Source organism: Arachis hypogaea, chromosome 16 (assembly GCF_003086295.3).
Source record: "Arachis hypogaea cultivar Tifrunner chromosome 16, arahy.Tifrunner.gnm2.J5K5, whole genome shotgun sequence".
Classification (NCBI taxonomy): Eukaryota; Viridiplantae; Streptophyta; class Magnoliopsida; order Fabales; family Fabaceae; genus Arachis; species Arachis hypogaea.
In genome coordinates this window covers 146,941,098-146,962,409 of record NC_092051.1, presented here as the reverse complement: position 1 = coordinate 146,962,409, position 21,312 = coordinate 146,941,098, and the positions used below count along the sequence as shown (strand labels likewise).

The window sequence follows — 21,312 nt, the reverse complement described above, 5'->3', positions numbered from 1 at the left end:
AAACTTATTTTGTAATTTGTGAGCTACACTAACAAATGAATCTAACATTGTTTTCAATTATCTTGAGGTCAGGCTATATTAATCTTCTACAATAATAAAGAAAAATAAATGGAAAAATTGCTATAGTAAAAGACAGGAAGCTATTTTCTCCTTTTTATTAGTTCAAAATTTATTTGCATAGCTTGCATTTGCAATTAGTAGCTTACGTTGTAGATATTTCTTTAGAGGTGGAGGGTAATTGAAATAAGAGGCACTCTACTACATGAAGCATTTCTGGGGAATAAAACATATAGATATTATTATCAAATTGTAAAAAGTTATTTATTTATTTGTTTCTTCTCATTAATCTTTGTTAACCGTTCGATGTTGGAATGATTGGAAAGTTATAAAGTGCATTAGTGCATGATTAAACAAATGAAAAGTTTTACCATATAATTGGCCGTTTTCTTATAAATTGGGTGCCGCTGACACAATAATTTCTCAAACCATGACTGCCGTTGAAATGAATGTTGTGGTACACCTTATAATTTTATTTATTTATTTATTTTTTGTCATTGACCCATTGTAATATATTTATGATTTTTGAAGTAATCATTATATAATTCTAATATTTTAGCGGGGAAAGTAATCAAGTAATTGTCCTGCCTCTTAAATTGTTTTTTCGTTGTTTATGATATTTTTTAATCCGACAAATCAAAAATTAATATACTTAAATTTTGAGTTTTATTTAAAGGTTTGTTGCGAATTAATAAGTAATTGCATATCCAAATCATGATTTAGATGAGTGAGTTAATTATTTGGCCAATTTAAATTAGTTCTGTATATTAAATTGTTAGTATGCATAAAGTATCTATATTCAACAAGAATTTAAATATCATTCTAAAACTTTAAAGTTGATGTTGAAATCATGAAGGTAAATAGTGTTTTACTATCCAAATTCAGATCGAATTAGTGATATTGAATCACTACTTAATATTCTTATAAACAAAGTACTTAGTATATTGATAAGACAATGTGAAAAAAAAAATATAAATCGGGATCAATCTATCATCAGAGAAATTCAATATATTATTTTCTATAATCGGATTATTCACCGTTGAATACAATAATTTATCTGTTATTAGCTTGTAGGTACTTTACTAAATAAACAAAATCGTATGGAATTTTAAATTTTTTTCACATTTAAGATGATAAACAAATCTTTAAATTTTTATTGATTTATGAGCATATTTCTAATGATGAGTCATCACCGGAATGCTTATGTGGTATCGTTTTGCCACGCTGGATGGATCCAAAACGTCGTAGTTTTGGTTTGACGTTCTTGTGTGTAAAAACGACGTCGTTTATATGATATGTAGCATGAAAACAGTTTTGTCTCTAATACAAACACTTCACTCGTCTCTTCTTCTTCCACCCTCCAACTTCTTCTTCGTCTCTTCATCAATAGTGTTGTCGTAGGGTTCTGTTCTGGGGTTGAAAAAGTTGAGAGAAGAACTAATCTGACTAAGAATCTTTTAGTTGTTCCTTCCCCTCCTCCACCAAAAGCACAATGTTACGACTTCCTGATCAGACTCAAAGTAACCTTTTTTTTTTTTACCTTGGACTTCTAATACGATGTTGGTTCTCCATTATATGGTCTTTATTAGGAATGCACCATCCAAGCCTATTCACGGTGCAAATATGTGCCACACCACAATCAGATGGTGAAATTACATTTGATCAAATGTATGTGTACTTAAGTAGCTGTAAAAATGGGTTCAAGGCTGGCTGTTGTCGGTGCAAATATGTGCCACACCACAATCAGATGGTGAAATTACATTTGATCAAATGTATGTATACTTAAGTAGCTGTAAAAATGGGTTTAAGGCTGGCTGTTGTCCGTTGATAGGCTTGGATGGTGCATTCCTAATAAAGACCATATAATGAAGAACCAACACTCTATTGAAAGTCCAAGGTAAAAAAAAATAGTTACCTTAAGTATGATCAGGATGTCGCAACCTCGTGCTTCTGGGGGAGGAGGGAAATAACTAAAAGACTCTTCAGTCGGATTAGTTCTTCTCTCAACTTTTTTAACCCCAGAACAGAACTCTACAGCAACGCCATTAATGAAAAGACGAAGAAGAAGTTGGAGGATGGAAGAAGAAGAGACGAGTGAAGTGTTTGTATTGGAGACAAAATTGTTTCCATGCTACATATCATATAAACGGCGTCGTTTTTTACATATAAGGGCGCCAAACCAAAATAACAACGTTTTGAATCCATCCAGCGTGGCAAAACGATACTACGTAAGCGCTCTGGTGATGACTTATCACCAGAAATATGCGCAGGGACCACTATGAATATTCGGATATTTACGCAAATCTCAAACACTATTATGGGAATTTATTCCTAATATTGGTTAATTTGGTTGTGATTTTTTTTGTTTCCTACGATATTTTTTATTCCGTCAGATTAAGAGCTAATTCATCGCAGATCAGAACTCTATTTAAGAGTTTGTCATTAAACACTTACTTAATCGAACTAATAAAGTAACCATTATATCAACTCAACTTCATTCTTGGTTGTGATATTTATTTCGTGCTACCTTATGAGCATTCGACAAGTATGCATCATAGATTTTTTTTTAGTGAATGTATAATCACATAAGCATTACCACCAAGACATTGTACAAAAAAAAAATATAGAAAAGGAAGATACAGAATGCTCCATTATCTTCTCCACCCTACAAAACCCACAATTTTTTAATAAAGACCGTACCATAATCACAATTCAATATAATAATAGTAAAATAAATAAATGGGATTACATGCGCAAGAGTGTAAAAAAGAATCTGATTCTAATTGATAATCATTAACAAAATGACAAAATACCATCTTAGCCCTACCCCACATTTTACTACCTTAATATTATAAACACCAATTGACCAACTTATACTATATATATATATAAGCACCCTTCTTTCTTTTATCAAATGAAAAACTCATATCATCATCTATAAAACCAAAAATGGTGTCTATGGAATTAGAATGGTGGTTATTTCCATTTATTCCAAGTGCACCTATGGTTTCATCAATATTATTCACCATGCTAGTAGGGTTTGTATGGTACCTTTATGGGCCTTATTGGAGGCTAAGAAGAGTTCCGGGCCCACCATCTCTTCCTCTTGTAGGACACCTTCCATTGCTGGCTAAGTATGGCCCTGATGTCTTCTCTGTCCTTGCAAAGCAATATGGCCCAATTTACAGGTTACTCTTCTTTTTTGTTTTATTTTATCATAAGATACTAATATCTAAAATTTATCTATTTCATCTAATTTGTTTGGAGTTGAAGTTCTTCCTCTCTCTAAGAGCTTTAGATGGGTTAGGGATGAGGAAAGGATTGAAGTTTTAACTTTTAACCCAAGTTCTGAATAAAATAAAATATCTCATAATTAATTGATTCATTAATTATGTTAGAGGCATGAACATTTGTGTATCTCTGTTTAATATGGAGATTAAACTATTTATAAACGAATTAATCAAATGTTAAACTATGTTTTGTTTCCCTTTTTTATCCTATAAAATACCAATATTCAAAATTTACTCTCAAGTTCTTCCAACATTATTTTTTCTCATTTGCAAAATCTGAAACTAAAACTTTATTCACCACAAAACAAAATGCCAAGCTATTAATACAAGAAGATGAGTTTTATGATGAATGAATTGAAGTCTTGTAATCAAATATCCATAGAACATATGCTTTTTCTTACACTATTAATATAATCACACAAAACATAAAAAATAAGAAAAGATAAAATACAATAAGATGTTAAATTTCTGGTTGAAATTATTATATGCTGTATACAAATCTTCTTTTCTCGAACCGAATAATGAAGAGTAGTTTGTAGGTGGTGCTACTCTAGGTCGGTTTTTTTTTATAGTCATTATAATTAGTATGTCTCTAGTCTCTATAATTAAGGAAAAAGCCAATAAGGTTCATATTGTTGATATGATATGTGATCTTGTATACAAGATATTCTAACTCCTCAAATTCCTTTTGGATGTATATGCGAACTTAGTTATTTTTGAGTTGTGAAGTGTTGGGTGATAGTGGTGGGTCAGTGTTTTAGTGATTAATTAAATAGATTTTAATTTATAAATTTAAATAAATAATAGTTACATTGGGTAATCATATATAATTATATAAATTATCTGCATATCTAAAAAATAAAAATAAAATAATCAAATAAAGTATCTATTTGTTATGATTCGCTAATAATAATTTTTACGTTAGAAATATAATTATTTATGTATTTTATTTTATCGACTTAAGTTTTTGATAAATAATATTTTTATAATATAATATCAAAATTTTTGTAACTAAAAAACCTTTTACATAACAAATTACAAAAATATGTTAAAAATATAAATGTTTATGTATTCTTTTTTATTAATTTAATCTTTTAAAAATAATTTCATAACATTTCGGTTTAGTTAAGTTTATTGTGATTTCACTTTATTAATTTATTAGAGTAAATTTTTTTACAAGAATTTAATTATCAGAAGACTTTAATATTGTATTTATAATAATATTTTATTGTTATGGTTTTTAAATATATAAAAATTATTAATTTATTATGACTTAAATCTTAGAAAGTCGAGCAAAATTAAATTTTATTAAATCTCAATAAGCTATGTGTAACTAGCCGTTAATTAATTATTTTCATACGATAATAACCTAAAATGAATGGAAGCATTACCGTCCGTCATTAAAATATTAATCTAAATTTAATTATTATGATATATATGTAGCTATGTATGTACCAATAAAATTTGCCTTGGCTTCTATAGACTATAGAAGTAATTAACGTTTTGAAGTTTGTTGATATCATTGTCATTGACTAATAAGTAATATAAAAATATTATTTATACATTAAAATTAATTTTTAAAATTAATTATTATATATTTATATATAAATATATATAATTTAATTTAATTTTAATATATTTTATATTTTATATTGATGATTAATTTTAGTGATTGATTTTAATATATATCTAACAGTAATAATTGTTATTTGAGTAAAATATTGTTTTTATCCTAACGTTTGAAGTAAGTGTTATTTGTGTTTTTAACGTTTAAATTTTTCTATTTGTATTTCTAACGTTTGTAAAAGTAATTCAATGCTGTTGTTAATTACACATTATGAGTTCTAGTAAGAGTTTTAAAAATTTCTTTTTGAAATTAAAATACAAATATCTGGAACAAAATCGATGATTCATTCTAGATAATAACTCATCAAAAATTGAAACTAATTCCTATAATATTTATATAATTCACTTTTTTTAGAAATATAATTAAACATGAACACAAATAATAAATACAATATTAAAATCAAACACATTTAAATAAGATATAATTAAAAATAAATACATCTAAATAAAAATAATTAAAAATATAATTTAGTCTATTAATATAATTAATGACAGAATAATATTAAATTATTTTTATAAATATTAAAGATACAAATAAATAAGACAATTTAAATGTTAGAAATAAAAACAATATTTTACGCTTGTTATTTTCTATTCTAATTTCTAAAGCACGGTTGTTCTGTTGAAACTTGAAATTGAAAATGCACCGGATATAATTAAAAGGGAAAAAAAGGACAAACAATTGGCTTGGCTGACTTACCGAATAGGATCTTAATCATTGTATGTATGTATGGAAAATCCTTCTCTTTTTGATAGTGGGATACTAAGTTAGAAAGTAAAGAAAAAAACACATATATTGTGCACCAAAACAAAAGAAAAGTAAAAAAATAAAAAAGGTTAATACAATAATGTTTTAAATTTAAGATGTATGAATTACTAATATCATATGTTTAAGAAGCAAAAAATATTTAAATATAATGAATATATAATTATATATATTATATATATAAATTTATAAATATTAAATTAAATAAGATAATTCTAGATTATTATCTTTTTATTTTTACCATAAAAGAGATATTTATAGATATGATTTAAGATGAGGAAAAAAAGATATAGAGAAATATGAATATAAATCAATAATGTAATGTCATATATTTAGAAATTAATTTGTTAATGTTAATTCAAGCACTAAATTTATAATTTATTTCCCCTTTCATGATCGACTACTTTCCTTTCATTCTTAGCAATTCAATATACAAAAGGTTCAAATTCTATTATATTCATTTATAGGACCATTTTACTTTTTGTATACATTAATATGATATTGTTGGTTAGAGTGGCATGTAATTTGTTTTAATTTTTTATTTATTTTATTTTATCACTTCTGATAAAAATCTCTAAAAATATCCAAACAAATTCTTTCAGCAGGAGAAATCATGTGAAGATAAAAATAACTTTTTTTTGTTATCTTTTTATTTGTTTCCTTCTTACATGATTTTAATTTCATTAATTGTTAGTGTTGATGATGCTATTAATTAATAATATTTATTTATTAGAACAGATTTCATATGGGAAGACAGCCACTAATAATAATAGCAGAAGCAGAACTTTGTACTGAAGTTGGAATAAGAAAGTTCAAACAAATTTCAAATAGAAGCATTCCATCTCCTATTTCTGCTTCCCCACTCCACCAAAAAGGTCTCTTCTTCACCAGGTATATACAAATTTTTTTTATAATTTTTATTTGTTTATTTATTCATATATAATTAATTATATCTATTATAATCTATAGTATTTATTTATAGGTAAACTTAGAAATCTTCAGAAAATCCTGTGTCCCCACTTAATTGTCATGTCCACAATAAAATATGGATTATGGAATATCCTTTGCAAAAATCATATAAGGTGTGTGTACAATGGATAGCATTTTAGAGGGGAAAAGGACAAAAGTGGATAGAAATTTTTATATAGTGTCATTATTCAAACAAGAAATCAGGATTATATAAGAAATTATTATCACTTTCCCTTTCACTTTTCCCTTTTAGTATTAGTAGTTTATTACAATAGTAAATATCCTTATTAAAAAAAGTTACATAACATAGTACATTTATCTTGTGTTTTTAAAAAAAGAAGAAGAAAAAGTAGTTTGTTTATATTAATTTTATTTACAAATTTAAGATAACATTTGTAAATATTTTTTAACTGTTTTATGTTACATTTTGATACTATGCACCTAAATAGTAAGGTTTACATATTCTGAAAATAAAAATTTAATAGTAATTAATTATTCAATCAATAAAGAATAAGTTATCATTTTGAACAATAATTAAGAGTTGGGTTGAGATTTTACTCTTCTAAGATTGTGTCTTTTTTACCTAGTTATAGCATGAATGTTTTTCCTCTTTACCCATAGTTTATTTTTGTTTTTGATGGTGCAAATGGAATTCAAACATGCAATAAGCATGATATTTTTTTTTCTTATATAACACCTCAAATTTGAGTATGATAGATTTTTTTAAAAAAATAAAGTATTAGGAGGATTTTTGCCTTTCACACTAGGGTCAACTCATACCGATATATATTTTTACCTTCACTATCATTTTTGCATTTAGCCATAAAAAGATAAGGCGCGTCAAATTTATTAATCATAATCTAGCAGAAATCTTTGTAAGTGCACCTGGGTAATTATTTTAAATGATTTAAGGCCTTTTTTAATTCTTATTGGTTGAGTGTAAAATTATTTCACTTTATTAGCAAATAGAAAATAAATTAAATCCAAAAATGAATCTAGTAATATTTGCAATTGCAGGGGTCAACGTTGGTCAACCATGAGAAACACCATAATCTCAATGTACCAACCATCACACTTGGCCAGCTTAGTGCCAAGAATGCAATCATTCATAGAATCAGCAACACAAAATCTAGATCACATCACAAATACTAATGAAGACATAACATTCTCCAATCTCTCACTTAGGCTTGCAACCGATGTAATTGGTGATGCTGCATTTGGTGTCAACTTTGGACTGTCAAATCCTAATTATTCATCTAATTGTGATTTATCAATCAAGAACAATAATAATGTTAATGTTAACAAGGAAGTTTCTGATTTCATTAATCAACACATTTATTCCACTACACAACTGAAAATGGACCTATCCGGTTCATTTTCTATCATACTAGGATTAATTGTACCATTGCTTCAAGAACCGTTTCGGTGGATCTTGAAGCTGATTCCGGGTACCATGGATCAGAAAATAGAGAATACCAATAGGAAATTGAGCCGCCGACTCGACGAGATTGTGAAAAGGAGGATGGAAGAAAGTAACAGGACTTGCAAGAATTTCTTGTCACTTATTTTGAATGCAAGGGAATCAAGAAATGTGTCTGAGGATGTGTTCACACATGATTATATTAGTGCTGTTACTTATGAACACTTGCTTGCAGGGTCGGCTACCACTTCTTTTACACTGTCCTCTGTTGTTTATTTGGTTGCTGGCCATCCTGAAGTTGAGAGCAAGTTGATTCAAGAGATCGATGGCTTCGGTCCGCCTGATCGGATGCCGACTGCCCAAGATCTTCAAGATAGTTTTCCTTATCTTCATCAGGTAAGTTAAAACTTGATGATGATTGATGTTGATCAACTATATATATCTTGTACTAACTGCTAACTATATAACACCAACCATACCTCTGATACCATCTTAGTTGTATTCATATTTTGTAGCTTTATTAAGCTTCAGGTAATTAAGTTCGCAAACTAACTTTCATTGACCAAGCAAATATTTTATGGTGTATTTAATTATTTCAGGTTATTCAAGAGGCCATGAGGGTTTACACTGTCTCCCCATTAGTTGCAAGAGAAACATCAACCGAAGTAGAGATAGGAGGTTATCTCCTTCCAAAGGTAATAATTACATCTTTGTCCAATGCCAAATATTGGGTTAAATTCTTGATGGAGGCATATACTAATGTAGTTTATTTTATGAGCAGGGAACATGGGTGTGGCTAGCACTTGGAGTTCTAGCAAAAGACCCAAAACAATTTCCAGAGCCAGAGAAGTTCAAACCAGAGAGATTTGACCCTAAATGTGATGAGATGAAACAAAGGCACCCTTATGCATTTATACCATTTGGAATTGGTCCTCGTGCCTGTATTGGCAAAAAATTTTCCCTACAAGAGATCAAGCTTTCTCTAATTCATTTGTATAGGAAATATTTGTTTCGCCATTCACCTAACATGGAAAAGCCTTTAGAACTAGAATATGGTATAGTTCTCAATTTCAAGCATGGTGTCAAGCTTAGAGTCATAAACAGAACAAATTAAGCTAGAGTGACCTACGTAAAGTTTAATTAGACCATACAAATTGTATTGTGATGCTATAGCTTTAAGAAATATTATAGCAATAATTAATATTGTTAAATGAAAATGTGTGTTTTCAAATAGAGTATGTAGATCATACGATTTAAACCCACAAGAAAGAATTGAATTCCTATCACAGAATTGAAGTATTTATAAGAAGGTTGCTCAGATGTTGACAAGAATAACAACCTTATCATCCCCACCATCTCCTTTCAACTTTATGACTGTAATAACATTACCTTCTTCCTTAACTCAACAGGCATCTCCCTTAGTGTGCCACAATCCACCAATGTCCCACCAAATTCAAATTTTCCAATTCATGGTCTTGGGCCGAAAATGTTACAGCGTCCCACCAATTAGAAATTGCATCATCGGAAATTATGTGGAACATTCTTAAACCTATGCCAAAGGCTATACTTCTACAATCCATGGACACTGATTATAGTTCTATTATCCACACCTCAAATTCAGCAAGTCCAAGTCAACAGCAGAAGACCACTTCTATTTTTCATGGTTTCAATGTTTATAGCCTATCTGTGTTTACTTCTTGACAAAAATGGAGCCACATACAATTTTCTAGTTGCCAAAAATTCAGGTTTCAATCAAACATCTATGTTAAGAAGTACTACCTTAAACTACCATAATGCCATGTGCGGGTGTTTCAAAAACTACAACACTATTTTAACAAAAACTAAAATATATGGAACCAAATCAAAGATGAATCACTATTTATACAACAACCATATGCTCAAAGTATATTCTTTCTAATTCAGCATAAATCAGATAAACAATAACAAATCCATCCTTATCTTACGAAATCACACAAAAAGCTAAGAACCCAATTTGGGGTGCATTGAGACATTTTCACAAACAGTTGATGTCCATGTTAATACTAAGACGAACTACTACTACGAAGCCTATAAACAATACGTCCCTTGGAAGAATCATAGCGACTGACCTCAACCTTGACGCGATCCCCGGGCAATATTCTGACGAAATTCTTTCGGATTTTCCCAGAAACATATCCGAGAATGAGGTCCTGGTTGTCGAGACGAACGCGGAACATGCCGTTGGGGAGGGACTCGGTGATGAGGCCCTCGTGGACCCACTTCTGCTCGCCGGACTTGTCGGCCGTAGGGGGCTTAGCATGCGGCACGAGGAGGTTTGCCGGCGCCGGCGCCGGCGGAAACGGGGATGGGCGGAGGAAGGAGGGAGTTATGCGGTGGTGGAGGGTGAGAGTGACAGGTGAAGGGGGAAGAGAGAGTGTGAGGGTATGATGGTGGTGGTGACGGAGGATTGGGGTGGTGTTCAGTGAGAAGCAAGAGGATGAGGATGATGATGGTGATGAGGTTAACATTTCTCTGATTTTGGGAGAATCAAATTCTTTTCTTTTCCAAGGGATAAGCTTTTCTCTTTCTATATATATGTTAATATTATTGGTGAGAAAGGGTATTATTGTCAATTTGAGAGTGACATTCTAGGGTGATATGCTGAGAATGACATTCTTCTCCCTTTTCCTTCTTCATATATGATTTCTTCTTCTTCTTCATCCGGATTACATTTTTCTCCTAATATAATTGTTTTCATCCAAACAGCATCATCTTTTTTTAGATCATCTGTTTTCTTTCCATTGTCATTGCCATCATAATTTTTTGCTACAGACAAACTCTTTGGTAACTTTAAACTCACGTTAAAAGATAGTCTTTTAGAAATTGCATTTTTCATGTGAAATGATTTTGACTCTTTAGTTTCTTCCTTCTCCAAGTTATTATCCTTGTTATTTGTTTTTACTGTGAAGTTTGATATTTGAGGCCGATCCGGCGACACCACGCCCGACCCGGCTTCCGTGATTCGATCCGGAGAAGTTGCATTCATCAAAGGACTTGTGCCAGTTGGAATCTGAGATTCTTTGGATGCTTTTTTTCTTCTAAATCTAACACTACATAGAGTTGTGATTATAGCCATGGTTGCAATCAAACCTAAAAAGTAAAAGGAAAAATATGCAAATGGTTTTGTCAATGAAATGTTATCAGCAGGGACGCTTCTTCCCATCACCTAAAAAAAAAAAAAATTGGAAGGGGGTCTATGCAATTTTAATACCACTATCACTATAATGTGTTTTTCTTTTTCCTATGCATATGTTAATATTCTTGTGGTTACAATTTTTTGTTCCTATGACAATGCTCTAGGAACTAGGAGAGAAGGGTGCCTGGGAAATCCTATGGAAAAAAAAAAAAAGAATTTTGGTGAAATAATCAAGTGCCTAATTTTTCTCTCTTAAGGTTTCTTGAACAAAAAATTACCCGAATTTTGTTGCTTGAATTTAGGAGTTAATGTAGTGCCGATTACTAAAATTAGAAAAAATCCTTATGATTTGATGTAATTTATTACATAGTTAAAAAATATTCTAAATTTAGTTGTTCAATAATTTTAAAAATAAAACTAATTTTCTTTTTTAATTAAAACCACTATGCAACTCATGTTAGTTAGTACAACGATTGTATTACTTTTGGTAAGGAGTTCAAAATTCAGTTACTTTCAAAAAAAAGTACAACAATGCTACACAAATATAATTGACCATAATATAATATAAAATAATACTACACATCTAAATTTTTTATAGTATTAAAGGATTCACCATCAAATTTATAGTAAAAAAGTATTACAATTTAGTATTTACTAGTAGATTTATAAATGAAAAAGAAAGTAAATAAATGAAAAGAATCATTAGCTAAGAATTATTTTGTACATTTAATTTTATCAGAAAAGCTCTGCATACAAGCGCTAACGACTTGTATGCTTTACAAGTTACTTAACACCCTAAAACCTAAAACGCGCTCCAATGGCTACGTCGTATATACACGCTATATATAACTACCAAATTTAAAAGATTTGTTTCCTTTTTCGTTTTCCTTATTTACAGATTTGCTCGTTCTTCTTCTCGCGAAGCTTTCCCTGGTTTCTTCGATCGTTCTTTTTCCCTCCTTTCTCACTCGTTTCTTCTTCGTCATTTACGTTAGTTTCTCTCTCTGTAACTCCAGCTTCATTTTCTATTTGATTTTTTGTTTTCTGAAATCAAAGTTTGAACTCGTTTTGAAGATAATGGATGATTCAATCTCAAATTGTCAGCTGAATCCAAGCGAAGTGGATTATAAATTTGAATCTAACGAAGTTCCTGAGGTTTGATTTACATAGGATTACTATGAATTTTGTTGCAGTAATTTGTATAGCATTGTGTAGGTGAATAATTCGTGAACATTGACTGTCAAACTAATGCATGAAGATAAATCTGTGGATTGAATGTAATGTATTAGTTTTGATTAATTTTCTGGAATTTATAGCAGACGATCAGGTGTAGATCAGAACTTTTTTGGGTGTATTTTTGAGGGAAGTGTGGGTGTATTTACAGTTTACTGATTTTTCTGTTATTTTAACTGAGTTGTTGTGGTTCGGGTGTATTATATCAGATACGATTGGGTGTGTTTCTAGTTTTTGACATGGTGTATTCTACAGCCTGTGTATTTACACTTTATGACTTTTATTGTCATTTTAGTTGAGTTGTTGCGGTTCGGGTGTATTATATCAGACATGATTGGGTGTATTTTTAGTTTTTGACATGGTGTATTCTGCAGCCTCTCTCTGTTGTTGATGACCAATTTGTTCCTAAGGTTGGAATGACCTTTACCACCCTTGAAGATGCTGAAAAAGTTTACAAGAACTACGCCAAGGCTGCAGGGTTTTCTACAAGAGTTCGGAGCACAAATAGGAAGGGAAACGAGATTAAGAACCAATTGATTATATGTAGCAGAGAGGGAAAATGGAAATCTAAAATATCTCAAACAGCACAGGGAATTAAGCATGTTCATTCGTCGTACAATAGAGAATAACGAGGAGGCTGGTATTAGACTAAGCAAAACTTACCAATCATTTGTTGCGGCTGCCAAGGGGCATCGCGAGTTAAATTTTATTGAAAAGAATGTGAGGAATTACATTACGAGAGAAGTGCGAGAAGCGTGGGTGTGCTTAAAGACTCATTTGATAGGAATTGAAATGATTTTCTGCTGAAAGTGGACAACAAGTGGCTTTCAGGTAATGTTTGTTTAAAATCTACAACCGATGTGTAAATTTAAGTTTTTTCGGGTGTATTTATAGTCTGTGTTTGGGTGTATTCTGCAGATCTCTATGAAGACTGTCATATATGGGTTCCAATCTATCTGGATCACCACTTCTGAACAGGGATGAGAAGCACACAAAAAAGCGAGAGCATGCATTCTTTTGGGTGTAAAAGCAGTGTTCTTTTGGGTGTATTTCTGAATTTTCTTGTATTTCACATTTTACATATATATACATATATATACTTTAGAATCTTGTTTTTTATGTTATAAAATACTTTTTTTTACAACGGTTTAAGGGTTTTAGGTATTAGGATTTAGGGTTTTAGAGTTTACGATTTATGGTTTTAGGGTTTACGGGTTAGGGTTTAGGGTTTAGGTTTTAAGTGTTTAGGGTTCAGGATTTTAGGGATAAAGCATCAGGGGATAGATTTTTGGGTGTATATTCAACTTTCTTTGGGTGTAAAAAATGGTAGGTTATGGGTGTATATTTGGTTTGATGTTTTCCTTCATATTATAGTACCTGTAATTCATACATTTTGAATACAGCAGAGAGAGTTTAATTATTGAAAGAAATTTTACAATAAACTGGATTATAATTGGAAAATTTTTACAGCATGTGTTCAATTTGTTATAGGACTATATAACATTTACATTAATCAGTGTCAATATCCTTAGAATCTATCTGACAATTTGGTGATGCACCTTTAGCAGCGGGATGTACATCAGGCCACCAAATCCCAAATCCCTAACAATTGTTTTCTTCTCCTCGCTCATGTTTCTGATTTCTCACTTAACAAATGTGTTGCACACTTAAGGTTTTTGGTTTGTTGTAAACAAAGCAAAATTATAGTCAGATATATTTCTATTATATAAAACTAATTTCATCTAAGACATATATTTGTTCTTACATTTTTTTCAGCTTGGTTTCTGCCTGCCATTTTTTCTGAAATGAGAAATACACCCAAGATATCAGTAAGATACACCCATAGATATGATTTAGATACACCCATAGATATCAGTCAGATATCACTCAAACATGCATTAATATACAAGGTCAAGCAATATACACCCATGGACAAGCAAATATTAGAATAGTTGCAACTGTTGACTATATTTACAGTATATCAGTTCAGAAATATACACCCAACAAATTATGCTATATACACCCAACAAAATACTCAATATACACCACCAAATCACGAAATATACTCCCAAAAATCAGTTACCAGAAGAACTAGAACACCAAGAACAGTAACACCTAGAACAACTAAGAAGAACAGAATAACCTAGAAGCAAGAATAACAGTAAAACCTAGAACAAGTAGAACATTAAAAACTGTAAAATGAGACCTAGAACAAGAAGAACAGTAAAACCTAGAAGAACGTAGAAGAACAGTAAAACCTAGTTCTTCGTTTTCGAAATGTGGAAAATATACAATATGAGTAAAATAGTAACGTAACGTACCTTGAACATTATAAATTCGTTTTTTCTGGAGATTATTGATCGAGAGTTCTATGTTGTGTTGATGGAGAGTTCTAATATTCGCAACGAGTCCTATCTCTGCAGTTTGGAATGTTGCTCGAAAATGGACGGTTTGTGTTTCTTCAAAGGGCTTGGAAAAGTAGAAGAGTGCGCCATTAAGGAGCGCTATTTTGCGAAGAGCAACCGTTGAGTGGGGCGCGTGTAGTTTACGTTCCATTCAAAGAGAGATGAGTGCACGTGTGAATGAAGTGTGGGTTGGGAACTTGTAAAATTTATAGGGCCTTTTTACTTGTATGTGTAGCAGACCCATAATTTTATTGATCTAAAATCAAAATATTTTTGTTCATTTTTAATTTTTTACATATAATTAATTTTGGACACCTATTTTAACTATTCAACACGAAAAATCTGTATTCATATTCATATAAGAAAACTTTTATTTTTGGATAAATTATATGAATAAATAGATTGAGAATTAATATTAAGTAGATGTCTTAAATTAAATTTTGTTATATGATTTTTTCATTTGTAACTCAATATAAATCAAATTAATTAAATTTAATTTACATTAAATAAATGTAATTTATCCTAAAATAAATAAAATTTAAATCAAGTTTCAATTTAGTTATCTTATCTTTAGTATTTAATATATAATTATGGTAATTATCTTATTTTTAGAAAATTTAAATTAAGTTATTTTATCTTATCTTATTTTTTAGTTAGTTTATTAGGATCCTATTTAAACACTTTTTGTGAGATAATTTACATAATTTTGATGAATAAAATTTTAGTGTGATTAAGTGAGGTGAATTACTTGTTGCATGAAGAAGATTGAAAAATTCAATACTAAAATAATTCTGTGTGTCAGTGTCTCTCAATTTTTATTCCTCTTCCTCTTATCTAAGTTGTTAAGGAGATTCTTTAAAGGTTTCTTATAATACGTTTCCATGGAATTCCCCTCTTTTTCTTTGCAAATCACTCCCATTGAAGAAGAGTTTGATTTCGGTGATTGCTTCTCGATCATCTTCAATTGCACCAAAAAATTGATCCAAATTATTGAAAGCTCAAATCCAGGTGCCGAGGTTCAGTCTTGTTGTACTACAAGTACAGCCAGGGAAGCAATATTGGTTCCTTCAGAGATCCTATGTAGTGGTACTCCACTCACACACCTCAGCAGAGAAGACACAATCTTGTTACAACAAATCTGTTCTTCACTAAGTGTGTCCCCTCACCTATTAGACCAAATTTTATCTAACATAGTCCAAACTGCAAGAAGCTGTGACTCCAACACGCGGGAGATTGTTGTCAACCTTCATGTTACCTCCTACAATGTTGTTCAAGATTCTGATGCTGAATGCGCCATTTGTTTGGAGAAGTTTGAACATGGTAATGAAGATTCAAGCGTAGAAATTGTTCGTACGAATTGCAAGCATGTTTTTCATGATCGCTGCTTGCTCCGCTGGCTCCGACGCTGTGCCAACTGTGAGTCGCCATATTCTTGCCCATTGTGCCGCAGAATCATATTTCAAAGATGAATAGGTTCATCTTCACCATGCTATATTCCACTTAATTACCAGGCTTACCACTACAACTTCAAGGAACCTTTCTTTTCTTGTGTTCCGTAGGGTTCTTTAATTTGTGTTAATTATGTAGCATTATTATTCTAATTGTTAAAAAAATGTAAATAAATAGTTATTTTAAAAGTATAATTCTAATACTTGTTTTGTTAAATCAGTCTCTGTAATTAACTTTACACAAACAATAAGAATTGGTTGATTTGTCATGTTATTCTGAATTTTATTAAACTTAAGTGTTTTCGAAGATTTCGTTCTTTTCTAACATAACAATCCTTAATCAAAACAAGAATGTTAACTCAATTGCTCTTACTAATGGGAACAAGAAGAAGAATAAACTAACAGAAGATTTGTACATTAAAAAAAATAACATCCAAAATCTATATTGTTTCTCCAGATTTATTGCAACTCAAAATCATTAACCTGGGCATATATATATAAAGATATAAATTATTCTTATACGTTAAAAGCTAACTAAGCTTTAATATAGTTTCTGGGCATGTTGCTATTGTTTATATGCAAGTATCACTACTTCACCAGTGCACACAAATAATTATAATTATATTATATCATTATTGTTGTGCATTACAAATTCATTTTCATGCAAAAATAAAACAAATTCTGTGTTATATCAAAAATAAATAAAATGTGTTATGTCATTGTCACCAGCACTCTCATATACAATCCTTAAAAGTACATTAATAGTTTTTACAAGGTGGTGTCTAAATCAATCCAAAATATTTGAAACCAGAAGGAATGATCCTAAAAACATTCATGCCTTCTGATGAAAGCAACACTGTTAGATCATTATACAGTATACAACCCTTAACCCTAAATTCGCCAAATCGCCAAATCGATGAAATAACATTCATTCTTTTCCGGCTAACCTTGACTCAAGCTTTTTCTTTGGAAGCCGATGGCAGCAGATGATTTAACGTCGTGGCTGGTATCACGGTGCTTGGATTCGGTTCCCTTATACGCAAAGAACTTGGTCTTCTAGCGCCGTAACTCTTATCAGCATTGCTTCTTTTCGTGCGTCCTGAAGAACACGAGAGGAATTTCACTAGCCGCGTCGAACCAACGAGTAAAATTACACCCGTGATTATAAGTAGCCTGCAACATAACATAATGTTTATCATGTATGAAGTATCAACTTATTTTCAAGCTACTGCGCGACAAGCTTGCGAAACAAGAATCGCTAGACCATAATAATGATACTGATCTAGCTCTTTGATCCCAATTCTCCTAATAGCAACAAAAATTCGATAAAAGCCGAAAAATGTTTCAAACGGACAACTAAATGTCAGGCAGAAATTTTTATTGATCAGATCAATATGAAAAAGAGTAATAAGTTTGGATTCTTGGATGGACACTTTTCGATCTAAAAATGATAACCACCAAAATTTTTATACTAATATTATGTGTAATGGTGTGAAAATTTTTATACTAAGATTATGTAAGTAATTGGAATTAACAAATAAAAGCAAAAAATCTTATATTACCATCCAAGAAGAAGTGCCAAGCGAGCTTTCGGGGCAGAAGGCAGTCTTTCACCCAATGCAAGCATTCCAGCTAGTACACCGCTCACAATTGATGCCACGGCTGCACATGTAGAAACCACAATAGCCCTACCGTGCTTTAGTCCCCGTGTCTGCATAGCGCAGAAGAGAACGAATTTTTATTCGAGGTAATCAAAACCGGAATCGGCAGCGTAGAACTTGAATTAAAGTTCACACAGAGTTAGATCATAGAAAATAGGCCTTCATAATACCTGGTAGTAAAACCCTGTTCCACTACAACACACACTGAATATGATGCACAGAGGAACCAACAGTTGGTGAAAACCTTGCTCTAGGAACAGAAATCCCATCTTTGAAATTACCGAAGACATCCTGCATTTTGGTGTAAACATAATTAAGAGTCAAGACATATAATCAAGTTCTTCTAATTTTACGCCATATGAATGCGCTTGTCGCATAAACTAGCCATTCTAACTAGACAAACGGAAAGAAATGCTACAATCACAACCAATGCCAAAGCATTGCGTTAAAACAAGTGAAATAAAAATGCATGCAATATTACCAAAGCAAGCAACGGCTAATTTAATCGTGTTAAAGAAGGAAACTCTTATTTAACTCTAAAAGAAGGGGACACATAAATAGAGTAGGGAGGGAAGGAAAAGTACCCAAACAAAATTCCAGATTCCAAGCCATAAATAATTTCCTCAACAACATCGTATTCCATCTGTATATAACTTAAAATTGTCAATTAATCACTATTTGCAGGTGATAATAATGAAAATAAACACAAACATGTAAATCTAAAGATATGATGAAAGCACGAGTTACCATCTCTTGTTCTCTTCGATGACGCCTGCATATTCTAAGCCCTCCATTAAGCAATACCTATACAACTGTTTATATCAATTAAAAGAATAATGAAGTCTCAAAGAAAGTAATAAAACTCGATTGCACTGCTGGATTACAATATTCTGAAGAGGAGTTGCTGAAACCTATTATAAAAAATTCCATTCATAAGTTTTGTAATGACCAATTGTCTTTTGATAATGCTACCCCATAAAGAAAAAGGAAAGCATAATTGATTTAATGCATTTCAAGAGACCTAACGGGGATAATATTGATATGAAATGATTAAGAAAAATGTATACAACATTGTGCACAATTATATGCCACTAATAAGGGTTTATTGCATCAGATTCAAGACTCGATATGAGTTTGCAGCAATTCCATGTGTAGTTTTCCAGATAACAACAGGATTTTTTGTCTTTCCAAATGCATTTCCTCAAAAGCTAGTCATTGTAAAATCAAGTGACACAAATGAATTCTTGCTAATACACAAAACTGTTTTGGAATATAAAAGCATGTGAAAATTAAAGTAGTTTCTTCATAAGACAAGGTACCTACAAACAAGATGGCAACAACAAATGCCAGACATGGTATGTGAAAAATGGACAGAGTAGCCGCCTCTTGCTCTTCACCTCCGGCACCAACTCCTAAAATTCGAAAAGCATGTAATGATGTAACAGTTAACAAATAGCATTGCACAAATGCATATGCATATAGTAGTACAGCGACAATTTGGCGGATTGAGTTAAAAGACTGCATGCTTAGTCTTATTAGCAGCCAAACAAAAGATTTAACAAAAACCCCAAAGCCTTCGTCCATTGTCAACGAGTGTAGCATTTAGTATATACACAAATAAAATGGTTACAACTCACAACAATGGATCCAAAATAAGGTTATAAAGTTTACAAGTAAACTCTTATGAGTTGACAAGTAGAGTTTTATGATTCAAGTTTACCTAAAGTCCGCGAGTTTAAGTGAACTCTTGAGTTGATAACCTTGATACACAGTCTACAAATCTTTTTATAACTACCGAGTAACACCTACAACTTAGCTCATTATTGTGTTTGCATGATGCAAAAGAATCAAAACATAAAGTAATACTATGCAGGCGATTCAAAACTTACATTACCTATTGTGCCAACACCTGCCAAGGCAATGCCAACCCAATCAACAGCATTCATGATTTCCTTCAGATAAAAATGAGAGAAGATTGAAAGAATTGCTAGTCCGACTCCCGAAACCGGTTGGATCACAGATACCTGTATATTAGTCAACAAAAACCCACAAGGATCCCCCAGGATCCCCAATTTCAATAATCTATGCAAAACACTGCCAGATCATGATAAAAGATAAGTTTAGTATGAGAGTGAAAATGCAGTTTCAAAGTACATAGAAGAATTTTCAATACAACTTTAGAAACAAAATCTGATCCATCTTCATTAAGTTCAGATTCATTCATTCATTAATGTATGTATTTATTTTAAATATAGACAACAAGTGTTATTAGAGTTCTTACCGGGGCCAAAGATAATGCTCTTAACATCAATAATGCACCACCTATATCCATTAGAAAACCTATAACCCAGATTTTGTTAAATGCATAAGCCCTTATCACCTGAATGAAACAAACACAAATAGAGATCACAATATCTGAATCAGTAACAAAACAGTGACTAAAGGCTCATAAGCATTGAATTAAGGTTTAAATGATTAAAAAAAATGTGAACCTGTAATTCACCCATTTCCAGATTCACACTAAAATCTTACGCATGCATTGAAAATATTTAAACTTCATCATTATATATTGCAGCTTTCACATTAAAAGCTATACAATTTCCAATTTTCAGGGATACCAATATGGCTCAAAAGCTTCAAATCAAGTTGTTATCAAAGAAAGGTAAAACCTTTAATGAGATGGGGTCACGAGGCACATCAAAATAAGAAATTTTTTTTAAAAATAAAATGAAAAATATGAACCAAAAAAGAAGAAGAGACATGCCTTGAGCTTCAAAGAGAGAGGAGGAAGAATGACGGTGCCCTTCTTCTGAAGGATTTTTCCGATGTTGTTTCCGGCGGTGGCAGCCACCGTTAACACAATGGATTCCCACATGATTCCAGTCTCTCAAAATCAATGCTTTTTTATTATTATTTTTATTATTTTGTTGTGTGTTGTTTCCTTCTTGGTGTGGTTCAAGATCTGTGCTTGTTTTGAGAGACTGATAGCTAACTAAGCAATTAATTAATTAATTGATGGGTTTAGTTAACATGTAACTTAAGAACATATCATAAAATTACTATTAATAAAATATTTTAAATATTTTTATTTAATAAATAAAAAATAAATACAGTAAAAATTTAAACATTTTGTGTTTTCAAACAGAATTTTCCTAATTTATCGTCTTAACATTAACATGTGTTTTCAGAAAAGCATTTTTTTTGTATAAGTTTTTATATTCACGCACTTTGTATCGTTATTGCAAGTTTCTTCCTTTTTTTC

At 31.2% G+C, this 21,312-nt stretch overlaps 4 protein-coding genes across 8 annotated transcripts; 2 read left to right on the top strand and 2 right to left on the bottom strand.

Annotated features, from left to right (window-relative positions):
- The first annotated feature begins 2,961 nt into the window (after window positions 1–2,961).
- LOC112697653 (cytochrome P450 711A1) lies at window positions 2,962–9,359 on the top strand. Its single transcript, XM_025750916.3, has 5 exons — window positions 2,962–3,245; window positions 6,478–6,630; window positions 7,726–8,524; window positions 8,728–8,823; window positions 8,910–9,359. The coding sequence occupies exons 1-5, from the start codon at window positions 3,007–3,009 to the stop codon at window positions 9,240–9,242; spliced, it is 1,620 nt and encodes a 539-aa protein (XP_025606701.1). The 5' UTR covers window positions 2,962–3,006; the 3' UTR covers window positions 9,243–9,359.
- Window positions 9,360–10,170: 811 nt separating this feature from the next.
- Window positions 10,171–10,635, bottom strand: LOC112697655 (translation initiation factor IF-1, chloroplastic). Its single transcript, XM_025750919.3, has one exon. It carries the CDS (start codon window positions 10,633–10,635, stop codon window positions 10,171–10,173), a length of 465 nt encoding a protein of 154 aa, XP_025606704.1.
- A 5,187-nt stretch (window positions 10,636–15,822) lies between these two features.
- Window positions 15,823–16,410, top strand: LOC112805952 (uncharacterized). Its single transcript, XM_025848268.1, has one exon. The coding sequence runs from the start codon at window positions 15,823–15,825 to the stop codon at window positions 16,408–16,410; it is 588 nt and encodes a 195-aa protein (XP_025704053.1).
- A 677-nt stretch (window positions 16,411–17,087) lies between these two features.
- On the bottom strand, window positions 17,088–21,312 carry LOC112697651 (probable magnesium transporter NIPA9). 5 transcript variants are annotated; one of them, XM_025750909.3, is made up of 10 exons: window positions 20,815–21,312; window positions 20,332–20,430; window positions 19,940–20,074; window positions 19,771–19,855; window positions 19,374–19,462; window positions 18,798–18,862; window positions 18,635–18,703; window positions 18,221–18,341; window positions 17,952–18,100; window positions 17,088–17,562 (listed from the first exon to the last, which is right to left on the bottom strand). In XM_025750909.3, the coding sequence occupies exons 1-10, from the start codon at window positions 20,923–20,925 to the stop codon at window positions 17,343–17,345; spliced, it is 1,143 nt and encodes a 380-aa protein (XP_025606694.1). In that variant the 5' UTR covers window positions 20,926–21,312; the 3' UTR covers window positions 17,088–17,342. The 5 variants fall into 5 exon arrangements, with proteins under 5 accessions (XP_025606694.1, XP_025606695.1, XP_025606697.1 ...); XM_025750910.3 differs by having other exon boundaries at window positions 18,635–18,693; window positions 18,798–18,854; XM_025750912.3 differs by lacking the exon at window positions 19,771–19,855 and having other exon boundaries at window positions 18,798–18,854.

What these genes read in the sequence shown, in the direction of transcription:
- LOC112805952 (XM_025848268.1), top strand. Translation starts at nt 15,823, where the DNA reads ATGGAATTCCCCTCTTTTTCTTTGCAAATCACTCCCATTGAAGAAGAG.
- LOC112697653 (XM_025750916.3), top strand. Translation starts at nt 3,007, where the DNA reads ATGGTGTCTATGGAATTAGAATGGTGGTTATTTCCATTTATTCCAAGT. An exon ending in CAATATGGCCCAATTTACAG is followed by an intron (nt 3,246 to 6,477) that starts GTTACTCTTCTT and finishes TTATTAGAACAG; the next exon opens with ATTTCATATGGGAAGACAGC. An exon ending in GAGGTTATCTCCTTCCAAAG is followed by an intron (nt 8,824 to 8,909) that starts GTAATAATTACA and finishes TTTTATGAGCAG; the next exon opens with GGAACATGGGTGTGGCTAGC.
- LOC112697651 (XM_025750909.3), bottom strand. Translation starts at nt 20,925, where the DNA reads ATGTGGGAATCCATTGTGTTAACGGTGGCTGCCACCGCCGGAAACAAC. An exon ending in CTTAAACTCGCGGACTTTAG is followed by an intron (nt 19,463 to 19,770) that starts GTAAACTTGAAT and finishes TTCGAATTTTAG; the next exon opens with GAGTTGGTGCCGGAGGTGAA. An exon ending in GAATCTGGAATTTTGTTTGG is followed by an intron (nt 18,342 to 18,634) that starts GTACTTTTCCTT and finishes ACCAAAATGCAG; the next exon opens with GATGTCTTCGGTAATTTCAA.
- LOC112697655 (XM_025750919.3), bottom strand. Translation starts at nt 10,635, where the DNA reads ATGTTAACCTCATCACCATCATCATCCTCATCCTCTTGCTTCTCACTG.